At 42.2% G+C, this 20,938-nt stretch overlaps 1 protein-coding gene across 5 annotated transcripts in view; it reads left to right on the top strand.

The window, feature by feature from the left end:
- Nucleotides 1-9,615, top strand: part of CTPS2 (CTP synthase 2) — a 103,809-nt gene extending 94,194 nt beyond the window's left edge. For all 5 annotated transcript variants that reach the window (XM_045050320.1, XM_045050322.1, XM_045050321.1 and 2 more), the window contains 2 exons: nt 8,205-8,315; nt 9,397-9,615. In XM_045050320.1, coding sequence (XP_044906255.1) covers nt 8,205-8,274 — 70 coding nt within the window. In that variant the 3' untranslated portion in view covers nt 8,275-8,315; nt 9,397-9,615. The remainder of the gene's footprint in view (nt 1-8,204; nt 8,316-9,396) is intronic.
- Nucleotides 9,616-20,938: the final 11,323 nt, after the last annotated feature.

Below are 20,938 nucleotides of genomic sequence, written 5' to 3'. Positions count from 1 at the left end.
TCATGGACTGCGAGACCATGACCTGAGCCGAAATCAAGAGTTAGTCCCTTAACCGACTGAGCCGCCCAGGCTCCCCAACCAGTGCATTTCTTAAGGGCGGCGAGCATCTTATTTATCTTTACCTCCCTGGCTCCCCAGCAGACGAGGTTGTTTAGTACAACCTTGTTTGCTAAAGTAACAATTCTAGGTAGCACGGGAGGATGGATACAGTGTAGTCTAATTCTGACACCTAAGGGGGTTTTCTGACTAAGAATGGCACCAGTGAATTAACCCAGTGACAGACACCAGGATTCCAGAGGAACCTTCAACTTCAACTTCTCTCTGCCCAGCTCCATGGTGTCAGTGAACATTGAAAAGCAGACAGCTGCTTTGACGGCCAGGCTCTAATGTGAGCTGAGTTGGGACTGTATTTCTGTCAAACAAGATTACCGACTGTAATCAACCATAAACAACCATAACAAGGAATATGAACACTGGAATAATGACTTCCTTTCCCAGAAATTGGCTGACGGTATGTAATTACATGGCACATGTGCAGCTGACATCTTTAAAGCCCAGAATGTAAAAAAATTTTTGGCTTTGTGCTCGTACACCTGAGCTATAACCTCTGCATTCTGCCCTGTGGAGAAGAGTTCTCTTTTAGTGCCTAGGAAGTTGCAGTGAGAATATTATTTGGGGATCTAGAGCTAGTGTGCTAACTTTTGGGCCACTCTGTTATCTGTAGAGTGGCAGCAGTTATGAGGACCAGTTCCACCTGGTTTTCAACTTGGAGTCTTTTGTTCAAGAGGCATAACAGCTGTAGGATAGTGTTTTCTCAGGTTTCTTAAATTTAAGTTTGATTTTTATTTATTTTGAGAGAGATAGAGAGCAGTCAGCGAAGGGGCAGAGAGAAAGGGAGACAGAATCCCAAGAAGGCTCCACACGGTCAGTGCAGAGCCCCATGTGGGACTCGAACTCACGAATTGTGAGATCATGACCTGAGCCGAAATCAAGAGTTGGAAGGTTAATCGACTGAGCCATCCAGGTGCCCCTTTCCAAGTTTTTATAAGCTACTCAAAAGTACATGCAATATCAAACTCAAAGTCTTTGTTTTAGCCCCAAGACAACCCACAAGTTTCATGATTCACTAGAAGGAAATCTGAATACAGTTGTACTCATGGTTGAAATTCACTACAGTGACAGAGTAAGTTTGCACAGCTGGATCAGTAAGAGGAAAAGATATAAGTGGAGTCTGGAGAAATCGATTTGTAGGTTTCCTGTGCCCTCTCCCTCCCGTGAAAGGTCACACAGAGCTCACCTTCCCCCTGCAGCAATGTGTGTGGTGTTTATGCCCATTTGAGACTCAGAGTTTAGGGTTTTTATTGGGGCTGGTCACATAGGCATTCTCTACCTAGTAGCCACTCACATTCCAGACTCTCAGAAGGAAAGCAAGCATTCACCGTAAATCACATTGCTTGTACGTACAGCCTGCACCAAGTGAAACTGGCATTATCAGTTAGTAACGGATAAAACATTCTGAAAGCCAAGTTCCTGAGTTCCCCGGCAAGCAGGACCCTCCTCTTTTTTTTTTTTTAATGTTTATTTATTTTTGAGAGACAGAGAGAGAGAGAGAGAGAGAGAGAGAGAGAGTGGGGGAGGGGCAGAGAGCGAGAGGGAGACACAGAATCTGAAACAGGCCCCAAGGTCTGAGCTGTCAGCACAGAGCTCGATGCAGGTCTCGAATGCCACTGATCATGACCTCAGCAGAAGTCGGACGCTGAACCGACTGAGCCACCCAGGCTAAATGTAAAGCACTTAACACAGTGTCTGGTCTATGGTGGGAAATTAAATGGGATTTTTTTTTTTTTTAAGTAAGCTCTATGCCCAACATGGGGCTTGAGCTCACAAACCCCGAGATCAAGAGTCACACATTCTACCGACTGAGCTAGCTAGGTGCCCCTAAATGAGAATTATTAATTTTACCTTAGTTCTGCTGTCCTGCTGTCCTACTACAACGCTTCCTACCTGGTGTCTCTACCTCCAGCTTTCCTCTTTTCAGTCCATCTTCCTACCTTATTTTGGAGTTTAAAACTCGCAGTGGCTTCTCGACTTCTAGAATAAAATGCACACAAATCCTTAGGGAACAGCTTGCAGTCCCTCCATCTCCCCAGAAGATTTCAATGCTTTTGCTTCAGCTCACACCACTTTTGTGGCTCTTGATATACATTCCTAAACCGCTTAGTGAGAGGTGAGTCTGTATCCTGCCAATCTGTATCCTGTTAGGATGCTAGTTGGAGGAAAATCATTGCTGACCGGTGGTGGGGCATTGGAGGTGGGTGTGGCCTCTCCGGTGTACATTTTCTAGCACTATTTTAAACTTGGAATCGTTTTGCCTATATTTTTTTTTAATTTCGGGCTGCACGGTTAGTGTGGCCAAGGGCCATTCTTACAATATACGGTGTGTAGGAGCCAAGGGCAGGCCACCGCAAGATGGGCCACTTTGGCATAAAGATTATTTCAAGTTTGAAGGGGTTTGGGACAAGTTCCCTCAAAATATGCCACTTTGGCACATGGACTATTTTTTGCCTAATGTTTATTTATTTATTTATTTATTTATTTATTTATTTATTTATTTATTTATTTATAAATTAAATCTATTTATTAAAATTTTCATTTATTTATTTGTGTGTGTGTGAGAGAGAGAGAGCACGAGAATGAGTGAGGGACAGAGAGACGGGGAGAGAGACTGTGGAGCTCCGAGCAGGGCTCGAGTTTACCAATCGGGGCTCAAACTCACCAATCATGAAATCATGACCTGAGCCGAAGTTGGATGCTTAACTGACTGAGCCACCCAGGCACCACATTAAGTGTTTATTTTTGAGAGAGAGAGAGAGAGAGAGAAAGAGAGCAAGTGTGGGAGAGGCACAGAGAGAGGGGGGACAGAGGATCCGAGGCGGGCTCTGTGCAGACAGCAGAGAGCCCAATGTGGGGCTCAAACTCACAAACGGTGACATCAAGTCCAGAGCTGAAGTCCGTCGCTTAAACGATTGAACCAGCCAGGCGCCCCTGGCACATGGACTGTTTTTGAGCTGAAGGCGATCAAGACCCTGCAGGCTCAAGAGAAACTTTTGCCTCTTCAATTTTCCCCTATTAATCTGTCTAATGTCACTTTGATTCTTAGTCCAGCTAGAAATACCTTAGAGGGGACAGGTGCAAATAGATTGTTTCTTTGGGGACAATGTGGATGCATAGAGCAGGTGCTATGGATTTGACTTCTGGGTTTGCTACCTACGGGGTACTTTTTTCCAAGCCTACTCCTAAATCTCAGGGTCTACATCCTTTCCGGCTACTGATATCAAGAGGCTACATTTTCCCCTTTATTACATTTCAAGGAAAAGTGACCTGGAAAAAAATGATTCTTTTTAAGCAGTTTTTAAAACACCTTTTAAAACAGCGCCCCCTTCCCCGCCCCGCATTGTTTGTCACCAACTCCATACCTTGAGACTTTTTTTGGTAAAGTACTGTGAATAAACCACATTTGAGTACACCTTCCCTTAGGGCTTAAATGTTGATTGAAAGGTGCTCTTTTATTGATGGTGGTTCACTGCAGTGCTGATGGTACGGGTGCCAGCCAGGAATGGAGTTCCTAGTACTAGAGACTACTGTGCTTTTAATGCCCTGCCTGGCTTGTAGTCCACCATTTACTATTCAATGCAAAAGTCATTCACAGCATACCAAGTTTTCATTCCATTGCTCTTATATTTTATGGCTTCCAGGGGCTCTCTGAAAAGGAAGTAAGTGTAGCAGTAACAATGCTTTGGAGAAAACTGTGTGCCTGGCAACCTGTTTTAAAACATGCTTGTTCCACACAGAATGGATTTTGATCTAAAGTATTGTGGGAACTCATGTAGGCTGGGAATCCTCAGTATGCCATCAAAAAAAAGGTTTTTTTTAAATTCCAACCACCTCTTTCTATTAATGGAGAAGAAATGGTTTAACGGCTGCCCCTGGGGTAGCATAAAAGGTGGGATATATGAGGCATCATATATCTTGTCCTGGTGCCTTGGAATATATGTTTTCTTACATTGGGAATTTATTAGGAACCAGGAATCTTTGACAAATGATTATGATAAGCCTTTTATTTGTCAAAGAACCACACATAGACTGTTGCAGTCAAGTCTGGTAAGTCAAGTCAGTGTTGTTAGGATAGAGATTCCCATGAGTTGTTGCTGGTGATTTTCATTTTGTCTTGTAAAAAATAACATAGGGGCACCTGGCTGGCTCAGTCGGTAGATCATGTGACTCTTGACCTCAGGGTTGTGGGTTCAGGCCTCACCTCGGGCTTGGAGCCTACTTAAAAAGAATATAGTAAAAAACTTTTTTAAAAAAAAGAGTGCTTCCGTTATTTGGGGGCATATGCATGCACGAGAGACATTTGCCATGATTTTCATTAACTGTAGATAGCCAGGTCTTAAAAAACATTTTTTTTTTTAGGGAGTGACAAGGAGATGATCATATTTTTTAAAATCATTATTCATTTGTTTTAAAATAAGTGCTATCCAATAGAACTTTCTGCAATGCAATGATGGAAATGATGGAAATGTTCTATAATCTGCACTGCCCAGTATGACAGCCACCAGTCACACATGACTTTTTGTTAGGTAGTTAGTTAAGCGAGAGGGAGGAGGCATAAAGCAGATGCTGGCCACACCCTCAGAGCCATCCCCCAGGGTTAACGGCCACACTTTCAGAGCCACCTCTGAGAGCTAAGGGAACAGGAAAGGCCTAGCCCCACAGCTGGCTCAAAAGCCACAAGGCGACTTCCACGAGCTGAGCATGTGCGCACAAGGTGCAGCTTGCCCTTAAGGTCACAGCAAAAGCTCATTAGAAACTCATAAATATATAATACACAAATAAATACAATTATAACAGGTGCATCATGGGTAGGCACTTGCGCAGAAGCCAAAATGCACTATTACCACCAGCTGTCAATCAAAGCCAAATTTGCATATGCAGAAAACAGGTTTAAAAGGGTGCAGCTAGAGCTTCTTGGGGCCATTACCACTTTTGCTCCAGCAGTGGCCCCCTTTCTTTCTTGAAAGTGTACTATACTTATCTAGTTAATAAACTCTATCTCGCCATTCTGGTCTCAGGTCTCCAATTCTTTGGTGCATCTGGGATAAGAACCAAGTGACCCAGTAACATAGTGAACACTTGAAGTGAGTGAGGAATGGAATTTTCAGTTCAATTTGATTTTAATTGATTGAAATTTAGATAGTTTCTGTGGCTTGTGGCTTCTATATTGGGCAGTACAGGTTTAAAATTTCCCCTCCACAAGTGGCGCCTGGGTGGCTCAGGCCGTTAAACCTCCAACTCTTGATTTTATCTCAGGTAATGATCTCAGGATTCATGAGTTAGAGCCCCCAGTTGGGCTCTGTGTTGGCAGCACTGAGGAGCCTACTGGGGATTCTCTCTCTCTCTCTCTCTCTCTCTCTTGTCCCTTCCCCTGCTTGCTTGTGCGTGCTCACTCTCTCTCAAAATAAATAAACTTAAAAAAAAAAAACATCCCCTCATCAAATATATCAAGATACACACAAATGAGTCCATATTCTGTGACATTTCATAGAATTTAACATGTAAGACCTGAATGTCTAATAATTTTCCCTCCTGAGAAACATGTGCATGGGTACAGAGAAGATTATTTAAAAAGATGGGTTAGCCTTAAGATAGAGCTGTGATGTCTCGAGTTAAGTGCAAATGTACCCAAATAAGTATATCTTATGACTTCTTTAAGTTTGTTCTGTGTGAAAGCAAAAAGAACCCCTAAGTCATATACGGCACAGAGTAGCACCCGCATTTTATGGAATGTGCGGGAGCCATTGCTATTCTGCATGTGGTGATGATCTACGTTTTATTTCTAGCACTTGCTTTTTGCTGGCACGTGAATGCCCTAAAATCAGCACGTTTCACAGCAATGCCTATTTTGATGATTCTGTTCTTGAGGGCCATGGCTTATTTCATCGTCCTGCTTCTGGCCAGCGACACATGTGAAAGAAAATGAGTGAACCCACTCATTTGCCTGGGACGTGAATAAACTCAAGCTGAGTCTCGCTTTGTTAGGCTCAGCCTATGCCATTTTGATGTGTGGTCAGAGTTTGGTGTAGCCAGCCATCAGATAGAAGTGAGAGCCATTAGCTTACAAACAGATCCACCCAAGTCTGCTGGCTAACGTGAGCAGGGAGTTACTCGGTACAAGAAACAATTCTGAAAATCATGCATTTGGCAGTTTTTATGACCTTATATTTCCACGACTTGTTGTTATAAATATGTAAATCCCATAAACAGCAATCACTTATATTTTTATACAGTCTCCAGAGCACATGTATGCATTCTCTTTCGGCCCTCATAACATTTTGGTGAGGTTGTAGGTATTGTTACTACTTTTTCCCAGACTCTCAGGAGTCAAGTCATCAGTCCAAAAGTATGTGGCTAATAAATAGTACAACCAGGGGTGTGAGGGGGAAGATGTGGGCCCACCTTACTCTTCCCTGGGCTCAGAAGTAGGGAAGGAAGCAGGTATAAAATCTGATGCCTTCTCACTTGTGGAGTCAGAGGACATGTGACTGCTGGCACATTGTAGCACAGTTTAGACTTGAGCTTGTGGCCTGGGTTAGCATGATGGGGATTCTGGCCCCACCTTGAATGAGCTGTGTGCCAGATGAATCACTGCAACACCCTGACCTTCATTTCTTCTCCCAGAGAAAGTCGAGTGCAACTTCCAAATCCCTTTTTGTTGCACAGAACCAGGAAAGACTCTACATTTGTGTAGTGAGATTGCATAGATAAGGAAGGGGCAGTTTCTGAAAAAACGTTCTTCAGTTATTCCTGTGTTTTCTTTACTGGAAACCCTCTTGTAACAGTAGAACTGATTTTCCTGATTTAAAATCTAAGTAGGAGTTTTCTTCTATTTGGTTAAGGATATGTTCATTAAATGTTTCTCTAACATGTCTTGTATCCAATTCTTTTTTTTTTTAAGTGTATTTATTTTCAAAGACAGAGAGAGTGAGGGAGGGACAGAGAGAGAGGGAGAGAGAATCCCAAGTAAGCTCCACGCTGTCAGCGCAGAGCCCATCTCAGGACTTCATCTCATGAACTGTGAGATCGTAACCTGAGCTGAAATTGAGAATTGGAAGCTTAAGCGACTGAGCCACCCAGGCTGCTCTCTTCTGCCAGTTCTTAATCTTTTATCTCCTGTCCATACTCTAGCCCCGCCCCTGCAGCCTTTCCAGTATTTTGTTCAAAAGTCATGGAGGAGAGTGGGCTTGTCTTTCACATTTTTGTTTATGTATTTATTGATACTTGCTCAATATATTTAGAGTAAATCTTTGTTTCCTAACCTGTCAGCATAGGGTTTCTTCAGTTGTTCCCTTTCCTCCTTAAACAAACAAACAAACAGAAAGTGGATTTTCACCTGTTATGGAATTGAGATTTCTATTGCTATCCGTCAGCAAAAAAAGTTGGTCGAGGTCAGGATTGGGTCACACATAAGATACTTCCTGGCAACGTCATCTCCATAGATCAGTAGAACTCTTGTGGAGTTGATCTACTTGCTGACTTATTTGGAACCGAACGAGAGGAACCCCACCCTGAGCTCATGGCTCAAAACAGAACTACAATTTCAGGGCTATCTCCTGGAGAAGGTGCACTTCTGAGGGAACCCAACACGGCAACATCTGTGTCAGTAATTGGTCCTGTTTTGAATACTACATGTGACTCGAGGGAGTAGGAACATGCCATAAAGTTTCTAATATGAAAATAGCATAATTGTGCAAATTATTTCTCAAATCCTTGGATGTCTGAGAATGTTGGAATGGAAAACTTTCATGCTACTGATCTTTATTAGCAGTCTTCAGAAGGTTATGAATGGTAATCTAAGTTGAAATGATTTTATCAATTTTCTGAATAAGTTACCTCCAACTTAAGATGAAAGCAGGTGATCAGCTCATCTGACGAAAGGAGATCACCGTGTGCAGTCGAACTAACCTCTTTCTGTAGTGCCTAGAAAGTGACAGTAGAATATTTCTTAGCATTTTCTCTGAATGAGGATTAATTATGGAAAGTGTTCAGAATTGGAAATAGAATAATGGTCCAGGGTTGTTTTTTGTTTTGTTTTTTGTTTTTTGTTTTTTTTACACCTTGATAAATTAGTTCCTCTTTTGATCTAGTGATAGATACAGCGATGCCAGTGATGACAGCTTTTCAGAGCCAAGAATAGCTGAGTTGGAAATAAGCTGAAACTAATACATGACCTGGAATGATCAGGACTTCCTGAGAGGGTAAGATGGAATCCTCAACTATTATCTGTTGGTCTTACAGATAAGCTGCTGTCCCGTGGAGAAAGTAGCATCGTAGGACTTGCCTTGTAGGATTTTGCTCTCTCAGGATGCTCTTATCTGACTAACATAGGTAGCAAACAGGAGCATCCCAGGGCATAGTTAGGATAGGCCTAACAGCCGATCATGCTTTGGGGAAACTGGGATGCACCAGAGAAAGCTCTGGTGAAAATGCTTAGCAGGGAGAAAATGGAATGCACCTGGGGCCAGGAACAAATATGTAAGTGCACTTACAAATGTGTGTCTGGGGGCGATAGTGGTTAGAGTAGTAATAAGTCAGCAATCTTGTTCTGTAAAAGGCCAGATAGTAAATATTTTAGGATTTGCGGGCCGTGCAGTCTCTGTTGCAACTATTCCACGCTGCCATTCTAGAGGGAGAGCAAGCCTAGACAATACATACATGAAGGGGTGTGGCTTTCCCAATAAAACTTTATTTATAAAAACAGTTTGCTGATCCCTCGTTTAGGTCCTTCAGGGAAAAGCAGATTTCCTTGGATTTGTATAAAATAAAATTGTATTTTATTTCTTTGTAGGAAGATGCCAGAGACCGTTGGCTTCTGAGGACAGCTTATTTTCTCCATGGCTCTTTTAGGCTTTATTAGGGAGGATCGCAGTCTGGATAGCTTTATTAAACTCAGGCTCAGAGGCAGATATTGCCTGGGACAAGTCTAGTGTTATGGCAGGCCTTGAAGTGAATGAGCAGCTTCCCTTAGCAGGACAGAAGCTTCTGAAAAGATTATAAAGAGTTAATTGCTCTAGTATGAGCTCTCTTCATATTTCACTTTGGGGTGGAATATTCATGTTCACTAGGGAAAGCATATCTCTCTCTGTTTAGGTTTACCTCAAACATGGAGACCTTTAGTAGCAAACCAAAATGGTACAAAGGCTAGTTGGAGGTATTTTCAGACTTACATTATTCAGTTTCTGATGTTGCTAATACTTATATTCTTTCTTTCGTTCTTTCTTTCTTTCTTTCTTTCTTTCTTTCTTTCTTTCTTTCTTTCTTTCTTTCTTTCTTTTTTAGGCTCTGATGTAATTGAAGCCAGGATGAATGAACTCTCTGAGGAAATCACCATACTCTTAAAGATTTGCTCTGTTTTCCACCAAACATGGATGTAAAGCCTCAAAGGGGATCTAATTATAGATGAACCAGAACCAAAGGGCTAGTTTCCGTTTCACTCCAGAGGCAGCCTTTGGTTCTCACAAATTTCTGTAGCCAATTAAACTTTTCCCAATGACCTCATGGGGAGAAAGTGTGTTTGTGTTTTGTCTGGCGAGTGGTGCTGTTCTGGCAGAGAGCAAGGATCCAGGTAACCCGGCCTTCACTGTGATGTATGAGAAGGCTGACAGGGCACATGCGATAGTGATTTTCGAGTAAAAATGGAGTCATTCTGTGAGCTGGAACTCAACCACAAGTTTGGGTGCGGCCCAAGTTTCTTTCAGTTTGTCACCCTGCTTATTTTTAGTTACAAATAAAATTAAACAAGTCCAAGACTAGGGATGGCAAGTAAGGCAGGCGGGCAGAATTTAAGGGGGAATAAAAAAATATATATGTATAGATTAATTGAGCTGAAATTCACATAACCTAGAATTTACCAATTTAAAGTGAACAGTTGAAGGGTATCAAGTATGCTCCTGTTCGATGTCCTTGAGAGGACAGCTGTTGCACACTGGAGCTTTCTGATACTGATTTAAATATTTTAACTGCTCAGTTAACTTTCCTTGTGTGTGGTTGTCTTTGGCCCTTTAACTTTTTCCTCTTCGTGCTGTGAGGTGTTACAGCGTTATTTTGTAAGACACTACAGAAAATTCATCCTGCAAACACAGGCAGAAGTGAAAGGAGTAATTCTGGTAAATAAAAATATTAAAGAGCTTTAGGGCTCCACTTGTGAAAATTACAGCTTGAAGATCACAAGAGGCTCCAAATGAAAAGCCCACAAGGTAGGTTAAAAGCCGGAATGGGCCTCATAGAAAGCGGGACTTAAGCACGGGGGGGGGGGGGGGGGGGGGGGGGGGAGGGGCGGGGGGGGCAGACTTTAACATCACAAAGGGGCGGGTAGTCTGGCTTAAATGGAAGTTTTCAAATGTGATGATGACGATTTCTAAAGTCACTTATCACTGAGTGCTCTCACTGGGGGTTAATGATGCATGTAAATAGGACCGGAAGAAGGGCGTTTAAAAACCCTAAACTAGTCTTTCTGTCGTTGCTCCGTGAGGTTTTTCTCTTTTGGAGACACTCCTTGAACCTGGAATCCGTTGAAGGCTTGGTGGTAGGTAGTAGTAGCGGAGCAGTTGTGGGACCTGAACACATAGGAAGTTATTATAAATCGTTCATTTAAGAAATCTGTCTTGGACCCCCAGCATGAGCCACACATGTTGTCAGGTGCTGGGGGAAATGAAGGCGAGCAGAATTTGCCCCTGTAGGGGCCCAGGGCAGGCTGCCCCAAGATGGGCCACTTTGGCATAAAGATTATTTCTAGTGGAAAGTAATCCAAACCCAGCAGATGTGGGAAAAGCTCTCTGCTTCCCCTCAACTTCCAAAATTCACATTGGAGAGAAGAGCGCTGTTAACAGAGACCCCCTTTTACCTAAAAACCTTATCTGCATAATAGGGCAACCTTGTTTTTCAAAACATCTCCTTTTCCTTCCCGCTAATGGTCTTTCTCCCCTTTGTGTCCTCAGGCCCCTCCTCCTTTCCTTAGCTAAACTTCAAGTTGCCTCCTTATCTTTGGAATTTCCATGTCTGTGTGGATTCTCCTTACGTATGCTATTAAATTTGATTTATTCCTGTCAATCTGTCTCATGTCAGTTCGATTCTTAGTCTGGCTAGAAGGACCTTGAAGGGCACAGGAAGGTCTTCCTCCCCAACACCCCCAAAATATGTCTCATTGGTATAAGGATTATTTTAGGCTGATTTTAAAGAAACAGCAGACATAGGAAAAGCTCTGAAAACTGAGTAATAGTTATCTTTTGTGTACTGGAGGTATACAATGTTAGTAAACTGTTTGTTTTTCTCCTATTAATCTGTCTTTTATTACAGGGGCTGTCTTCCAAACCAGGCCTTGATGGAAATATAACTTGAACTGGGTGAATTGCTTTTTACCACCCAGCTTTAGTTTTTAAGGTTCATGTCCACGAAGACCTCTAAAACATGGTGGCAAATCTATGGATGCCATTCCGTTTTCTCTCTTCCGAATGGGGCTCCCTTTCCATCCTGGTAGCTTCCTTGGTACTACCTTCTCCTCTGAGAAGAATACTGGTGACAAGTTGGGGAATCCAGGTGGCACTGTGTGGTGATGTAGTGCCTTATTGTCAAGTTTGAAACTTCTTATCTTTTCCTTGAACAAGAAATTGTCTTGAAAATAGATGTATTGCTTTGATTCGTTTTCCCTGGGAGGGACTATGCTTTCAGTTAATACTCTGGGAGCATTCGATATTGAGAGTAAGATAAAAACCTAGAACATGGGAGCACCTGGGTGGCTCAGTCGGTTAAGCATCTGACTCTTGGTCCCAGCTCAGGTCACGAACTCGCAGTTTGTGAGTTTAAGTCGCACTTTGGGCTCCACGCTGACAGCACGGAGCCTGCTTGGATTTCTCTCGCTCCCTCTCTCTGCCGCTCCTCTGCTCACTCTCTCTGTCTTTCTCTCTCAAAATAAGTAAATAAACTCAAAAAATGTTTTTAAATTAAAAAAAAAAGAATGAAGAAGGAAAAAGCATGATTGCACTTTCTTTGTTGTTCAAAGGAAGCACTATCTAAAGCAGGGGGTGGCAAACTATAGGTGTAGGCTAAATCCCAATCTATTTTTGTCAATAAAGTTTTATTGGCACATAGCTGTGCACACTTTTTTTTTTTTTAACTGTGTCTGTGGCTGTTTTCCTGCTACAGTGACAGAGCTGAGTAGTTGTTGGAGACCCGTAAAGCCTAAAACATTTACTATCTGGTGCTTCACAGAACCAATTTGTTGACTGTTATCTAAAAGGAGTGCTGCGAGAAAACTTTACAAGTCTCTGATGGAGTCGCAGCTTTCAAAATCTTTTTTCTGTATAGTGAAGATGCGTTCTTTGAAACATTTTAAAAGAATTCCTGACATGAAGTTCCACGTTGAAAGACTACAGAAAAATCTCTCTTAAACTTCCGTCTTCAGCCACCTTGTTCCCTTCCCTAGAGGCTATTGTATCAAATGGTTCTGGGTCCTTCCTGCTACATACCATGCAGAGAGGATTGTTTCACCATAATGTTTAAGCAGCATTCTTAGTTCAGAGGAAACTATATTCCTCTATTTAGTGGAAAAAGAATAATTATGAAATACCAAGAAACGTACAAGGGAAAGGTCAGTAGTCGGTTCAGCTTGTGACAGGTATTGTGCACGCACTGTGGGCCCAGCCCTGAACTGATGCAGCAGACAATATGGAAGACCTATAAGATGTGGTCCAGCTGGGCAAGGGCCTAATACAGTGCTTGAACCGAATCCTGAAGGGAGAGTAGGAGTTGACCAGGTGCATCTTTGTTATCAACATTAGCGGGACCAATCATTGGCTACCCCAAACATTTCCTAAGGATGCTCCTGAGACACAGTGTGAGCCCACTTCCTCAAGTAACACTGCTCAGATTTGGAGCATCCTGAAAATTGTGAGTCATTGTGAGGCCACTAACAGGGCAGAGATGCTTTGGTGGTGAGAAACCCAGCTTCCCACCCCAGGTTTTAGAAGAACTCCACAACCTTTTTTCTCTGCCCTTCTCTACTCCAGCTGCCTATAGACCAGCGCAATCCCAAAAATAAAACATGAAAAAATAAAATAAAATAAAATAAAATGTGAGCCACATGTATTATTTGAAATTTCCTAGTAGCCATATTCAAAAGTAGAAGCAAGTGAAATTAATTTTAGTTGCATAATATATAAACTTTAGTAGTATATTATATTATACTACTAAATATATTAATTACACAGCATAGCTCTAGATTCTATATAAAGAGGATGTACAGATCTACCACTCGCTCATGGCAGAATCCCTGGGTATATGCCACCGAGCACAAGTATATATATTAATATCTCAATGCATCTCATGTTGGGTTATGCATATTTTTGTTTGGGGTGCAAAGGGGTTCAGGAAGGCTCCCCCAGAATGTGCCACTTTGGCCCGTGGATTATTTTGAACTGAAGTCACTTGAGACCCTACAGACTCCAGAGGAACTTTTGTCCCTCCCTTAACTACACAGAATAATCTAAATTGGGGGGGAGGTCTTTCCCAGAATAAGGGTTATTAACAGAGATAAGTTTTATCTGAGTGACCCAGGTGTCTGGCAGGGCAAACATCTAATTAGCAAACATCTGCTCTTATTGCCCTGTGAAGTGCATTCCTTTCCTCTGAAGTCTCAGAACCCTACCCCTTCTCCTTAGTGCAGGGTCACATACAGACCTCATTTTGTCTGACCGTCTTTAGCAATTTCCATCTCTATGTGGGTTCCCTGAATGTATGTCTATTAAGTTTGGTTTTCTCCTGTTAATTTGACTTCTGTCAATTTGATTCTTAGTCCAGCCAGAAGGACCTTTGAGGGGACAGGAATTCCTGCTCCCCAACAAGGTGAAACCAGTATAGTGCAGTCATGTGTGAGACTCACTATAGGATTTGCTATTCTGCCTTCTTGCTGTGTTTTTTGTTGTTGTTGTTGTTTGTTTGTTTTGGGTTTTTTTTTTTTTGGTGGCTCCCCAGGTGCTCTAGCCCCCCTACCCTTGCCTCCAGATTTTGAGAAAGGCTTCCTTCTCTCTTCCTTAGAATTCTCCAGATGCCATATAGAGTTCTTTTTCTTTTCTTTTTTCTTTAAAATTAGGTAGCTAACAGTGCTGCAATATTGGATTTCAGGAGTGGAATTCAGTGACTCATCACTTACATACAACACCCAGTGCTCATCACAAGTGCCCTCCTTAGTACCTGTCACCCATCTAGTCCATCCTCCACCTGCCTCCCTCCATCTATTCTCAGTTTGCTCTTTATCATTTAGAGTCTCTTGTGGTTCAAGGGCTCAGTTGGTTAAGCGTCTGACTCTTGGTTTGGCTCAGGTCACGATCTCACAGTTTGAGAGTTTGAGCCCCACATCGGGCTCTGTGCTAACATTGCAATGTTAGTGCAGAGCCTGCTTGGGATTCTCTCTCCCCCCCTCTCTCTACCCCTCCTGCTCTCTCTCTCTCTCTCAAAATAAATAAACTAAATAAATAAGAGTCTCTTGTGGTGTGTTTCCCTCTTTCCTCTCTGCTTCCCATATGTTTATCTGTTTTGTTTCTTAAATTCCGCATATTAATGAAATCATATGGAATTTGTCTTTCTCTGATTGACTTATTTTGCTTAGCATAATACCTTCTAGCTCCATCCACATCATTGCAAGTGGCAAGATTTCATTCTTTTTGATGGCTAAGTAATATTCCATTGTGTATAGACACCACATCTTCTATATCCGTTTGTCAGTTGATGAACATTTAGGCTCTCTCCATAGTTTGGCTACTGTTGATAATGCTGCTATAAACATTGGGGTGCATGTACCCCTTCGAATCTGTATTTTTTTATCCTTTGGGTAAATACCTACTAGTGCAATTGCTGGATTGTAGGGTAGTTTTATTTTCAGTTTTTTTTTTTTTTAGAAACCTCCATACTCTTCTCCAGAGTGGCTGCACCAGTTTTCATTTATACCAACAGCTCAAGGGGGTTCCCCTTTCTCTGCATCCTCACCAACACTTGTTGTTTCTTGTGTTGTTGATTTTAGCCATTCTGACAGGTGTGAGGTGCTATCTCATCATGGTTTTGATTTGCATTTCCCTGATGCTGAGTGATGTTGAGCGTCTTTTCATGTGTCTGTTAGCTATCTGGATGTCTTTTTTGGAAAAGTGTCTCTTCATATCATCTGCCCACTTCTTAACTGGGTTGTTTGTTTTTTGGGTGTTGAATTTGAGAACTTCTTTGTAGATTTTGGATACTAACCCTCTATCAGATATGTCATTTGCAAATATCTTCTACCATTCCCTAGGTTGTCTTTTAGTTTAGTTGATTGTTTCCTTCACCGTGGAGAAGCTTTTTATCATTATAAAGTCCCAATAGTTCGTGTTTGCTTTTGTTTCCCTTGCCTTCAGCGACATGTCTAGTAAGAAGTTGCTGTGACTGAGGTCAAAAAGGTTGTTGCCTATATTCTCCGGTAGGATTTTGATGGTTTCCTGTCCCACATTTAGTCTTTCAGCCATTTTGAATTTATTTTCCATGTAGAGTTCTTAAAGAGAGAAAAGACACAGGTTAGTTGGGTTTGCTGTTCTAGCATTTGTCACTCCACCCAGAACCACTGTAGGGGAAATTTACTTGGTATGTTCTTTCAGATCCCCTTAAGAACATTTGCAAGTAATGGATATTTTTTTGCATTCAAAGGCGAATAACACTGACAGTAAAATCTACTAATTGCCAATGTAGTACCTCTACATTCTTTTTTTTTTAAGTTTATTTATTTATTTTGAGAGAGAAAATGAGCAGGGGAGGGGCAGAGAGGGAGGGAGAGAGAGAATCACAAGCAGGCTCTGCACTGCCAGCACAGAGCCCAATGCGGGGCTCGAACTCACGAACCATGAGATCCTGACCAGGGCTGAATTCAAGAGTCGGATGCTTAGCTGACTGAGCGACTCAGGTGCCCCTGCATTCTGTCTTTAAAAAAAGTTATCTGATAGTTGTCACACAATGTTATATTAGCTTCAGATGTATAACACAGTGATTCAAACATTTTTGTCCTTGATATGGATATAGTTTAGAAAATAGCAGACCCCCTTGCAAACTTAAGGTAGAAGCTACTGGTGACAAGCAAATTTGGTCTTTCTAATCATTAGGATTAGAGAAAATGAAACTTGTAAAGAAAATGCTGAGACATATGGATAATTCAATTCCTCAAACATTAAAAAAAATTTTTATGTGTATTTATTTTGAGAGAAAGAGAGAGAGAGAGAGAGAGCACGAGCAAGGGGCAGAGAGAGAGAGGGAGACACATAATCTGAAGCAGGCTCCAGGCTCTGAGCTATCAGCACAGAGCCTGACGCAGTGCCCGAACTCATAAAACGTGAGACCATGACCTGAGCCGAAGTCGGACACTTAACTGATTGAGCCCCCATCAAACCCCATCAAACGTTTTTTTTTTTTTTTGAGTCAACTTTGCCAGTAGGGGGCTAGTCAGTGACTTGGAGCCCAGTATGCAGGGAATTCAGTCTGATGTCAAGGGCAGTTAGGAAGAGATTCGTAGTTGCATAACATCTGATGCTTTCAAGTGCTTCAATGGAGAGATAAAATAATGTCATGGCATCTTATTGGGGAGGTGATGACACGCATGTAAGGCTTTCTATGTTACTGAGACAAGCTGCCCACACATGTGGATGTGTACAAGAATGATTTGCTCCAACCTAGAATAGAGTTGGGAAGATTTATGGAATTGTGACATGTTTTATGAAGGGATTCCATAATAGCAATAATGGGACTTTCAGCTGTTGGATGAACAGCGGCAAATGCAGTCATGCTGTGCAGATGGGAATTTAGTAAATTTGCAAATTGCACTAGACTCCCTTTCCACAGCTCTCCTGATTCCTGCCTGCTTCCGGCTTGATAATAAATAATTGTGGGGCACCTGGGCGGCTCAGTTGGTTAAGTGTCCGACTTGGGCTCAGGTTGTGATCTTATGGTTCATGAGTTTGAGCCCCATATCAAGCTCTGTGCTGACAGTGCACAGCCTGCTTCGGATCCTCTGTCTCCCTCTCTTTCTGTCCCTCCCCCAATTGCACTCCGTCTCTCTCCCCCCAAATAAGCATTAAGAAAATAAATAATTTTATATGAGTACAGTTCTTTTCTAATCTAAAAGCCATCATGAAAAATGGCTTGTAGCAGGTGGGGAGCCCCTAATGCTAATGACCAATCAAAGTGGTTTTAAAATGTCCGTTAACAAAGGCAAACCATAACAGTACGGGAGAAAATCCTTTAAGTGGCTATGTAAAGGATGCCTTTCTAATGGCTATGTAAATGATGTTTTTCTTAATTTGGAAGTGAGATTTAATGTTTATTGGACATTTGTTTCAAATCTAGCATTTCGTCTAGTCTGTTGATCTCAACAAGTACATTTCAATTCAGACTAACCCCGTTTTAAGTGCTCAGTAGTGGTTCTCTCTGGCATGCCAGACTCCGTGGGTGGGGGCACAGAAGTAGGAAGCTTGGGGTCCAGAATACATCCTTAGTAAAAGTGTATATATGTTACTTCTGTCTTTAGCAATGAGAGGAATATGAGGGCAAGACTAACCTTAACTTACTATTTGTATCTTGCAAAGCTAGGACTCGCCAAAGATTCAAAGTCCCCTTCATGGAGAAGGCACACCTTTTTATTCAAGAGAAAATGGAGCTGAATTCTCAGAGTAAACTGCCTGGCCAGGGGTGGTCTCCCTGAAAAACTACTGAGCTGAATTAGAAGGCAGCTTGCACTATCACAACAACTTCTTGATCAGAGTGTGGTAGGGTTTTTCTGAATCCATTTTCTCTCTGTTTAATCTGGAGCCAGACAGTATGGATTGGCTAGTTTTGGAATAGCAGTTATTTGCTCTTGGCATCTTTCCAGTCTTGTAGAAAAAGGCCAGCTTAAACTCAATTCAACTCAGGCAGAAAGAATTCAGAAAACAAAGGAAAAATAACATATAGCCTAGAACATCACATGGGAATACAGCACAAGTCAGGTAAATGCTTGAAGTATTTTTATTTTGTTTTATCTTGTTTTCTTTGTTTAAATTTTTTTTTAAATATTTATTTATTTTTGAGAGAGAGGAAGAGACAGAGTGTGAGCAGGGGAGGGGCAGAGAGAGAGGGAGACACACAGTCTGAGGCAGGCTCCAGGCCCTCAGCTGTCAGCACAGAGCTGGACGCGGGGCTTGAACTCACCAACCATGAGATCATGACCTGAGCCGAAGTCAGACGCTTAACCGACTGAGCCAACCAGAGGTCCCTCTGCAATTCTTATTCTATAGTTTACTGCTTTTGTTCAACACCATGTTTTTAAAAGTCTATCTCCACTGCTGTATGTACATTTAGTTCTTGCTTTGGGCTTCTGAGTAGTATTCTTTCCTCTGCATCCTTCACATTTACTTATGTATTTCTTTGGTTGCATCCACCTTCCGGCTACCACAAACAATGCTGCACAGAATGCCCTTGAACATGTACCCTAATGGAGCTATATGGACGTTTTTCTGGAACGCACATATCCAGGAGTGGAATTGCTGGGCATTAGTGAATAGGCATGCTTAATTTAGCCAAAACTGGCCAGGTTGCTTTTCTGGAAAGTGGCTGTAGCAGCGTGTCCACATTCCCATGGGCAGGTGAGGATTGTGCTAGGTCCCACTGTATTTGTCAAGTATTATTCACTTTTCTACGTTTTGCCCATTTGCTGGGTGCAAAGTGGTATCTCATTGTTGTTTTGACATTTTCCTGATTATTTGTGATGGTAAACCGTTCTGATTTCCACCTTTGTGGATTGTCTCTTTTTAATCTGTTTTTTTTCCTTTGATATGCATACCATAAACTTTACCCAATTAAAATCATTCATTGGCTTTTAGTATATTCACAGTATTGTGCAACCATTACCACAATCCTTTTTAGAACTTTTTCATTGGCCCGAAAAGTGGCTATTCCTTTAGCTCAAGGAGAATGTTTAGGTTGGGCACTCCCTGTGACCTTGCTGGTTGTACAGGCCTGGACAAGAGGTCCGTGGACTCTGACTGTGCCGAGGCCCTGGTTTCTGCCTTATACAGCATGGCTCAACTTCCTTTGAAGTATGTGAACTTCCTCAGTGTCCTTCCCACGAATTCTTCTACAGCCCACGCCCTCACTTCGTGCTTGTTGTCAACATTGGTTTCTGTTTGCTTGCAATCAAAAGAACCTAAACTAAGTCAGAAATTTAGGGTTTGCAAGCAACAGACCCTAGAATGTGGAACTGATTGAGTTGTAGTGAATGGCAGAGCCCTTCATCTTTTCTATAATAAAGAGCAGCATGGGGCACCTGGGTGGCTCAGTCAGTTAAGCATCTGAACTTTGGCTCAGGTCATGATCTCGTAGTCCATGAGTTCGAGCCCTGCGTCGGGCTCTGTGCTGACAGCTCCGAGCCTGGAGCCTGCTTCATATTCTGTGTCTCCCTCTCTCTCTGCCCCTCCCCCACTTGTGCTCTGTCTCTTTGTCTCTCAAAAAGAAAGAAACATTAAAAAAATATAATAAAGGGCAGCAAAACTGTTGATCAGATTATGATTCGTTTCCTCTTGGGACTGTGTATCTACTTGTAAAATGTCTAGATGTTTCCCAGGGTGAGCTACTTTTCTGCTTTCTTGAGGTACTTTGAGAGGGAGAGCTAAGCTTTGCTTCAAGATGATCCAGCTGAACGCAGAGAACAAAGCTGGTGCACAGCTTCATGAAGAAAGCGTACACCCTGGCCAATGATCTGATACGTCACAGGTCTGTCTGCCAGGCTCCCCTAGGAAGTGGGCCGCTATGATGGTATTGTGCTCAGCAGGGGAATCCTCTCACTGCCCTTTCTCGCATGGGGTCTGGAAGACACTGGGCAAAGGAAATCCCAAGGGCACCACCTCAGTTATTCAAGGGCCTCTTTTCACTGCTGGAGAAGCAAATCAACAAGTGGACATTTACAAAAGATGATCCAGGAAGATCATGTCCATGCTTGAGATGTTGCTTTTCTTTTTTCCTTTTTATTAAATATTTTGGTCTCTCTCTTCTCATGTAGTATATCAGATAGCATGCAGGCCACAGATTGCAAGACCGTAAGACACCACATCTCATCTTGCCTGAGCCATGGACATCACCAAGAGATACTTGACTTGGTAGCTCAGGGGGAAGACTAGCTTTAATTTTTAATTGTCTTCTAATGGGGAAGGGGGGTTTCAGTTCATTTTTGGTTTTATGTGGAGTAACTGTATTAAGTTAGGTGGTACCATTTAAAAAATGTGTGTACAAGAATAAAGGTGTGTGTGTGTGTGTGTGTGTGTGTGTGTGTGTGTATGTGCATATAAACTACCAAAGATAGACTGTGGTATACATTTATTATTTTGTCTTCCCAGAGCAGGGAAGAAGACTGCATCAGTCAGGTTTCTGCTGTGATAATGCTACATAACAACTACCCGCCCCATCCCAACGGCTTATAAAAACATGTACTTATTTCTTACTCACGGGGCAGCCCTTGGCTTCTAGCTGCGGGTTGGTTTTTGGCCTGCTCCATGTATCACCAGTGGCTACTCAAGGCACGTTCTTGCCATTGCCAGTTGCAAAAGTGCAAAGAGGCCAAGCCAAACCCTGTGAGCACAATTAAAGCCTCTGTTTCAATTCAATTAGCTAAATCATTGAGGGTTGCAATTTATTCTCTGCCCACAGTAAAACCCTAGTAGAGGAGGGGAAGACAGGAAGAATTGAGGACAAATAATTCATTCTACCATATTCCCTTTTTTTCTGAGAAGTCAACCGTGTGGCCTAAATGTGTTTTTGCTCTCATCCAAAAATAATGGGTACGTTTATT

Source organism: Felis catus, chromosome X (assembly GCF_018350175.1).
Source record: "Felis catus isolate Fca126 chromosome X, F.catus_Fca126_mat1.0, whole genome shotgun sequence".
In the NCBI taxonomy this organism is placed as follows: Eukaryota; Metazoa; Chordata; class Mammalia; order Carnivora; family Felidae; genus Felis; species Felis catus.
The sequence above is the reverse complement of the archived record's forward strand: the minus strand, read 5'-3'. Positions and strand labels throughout refer to the sequence as shown.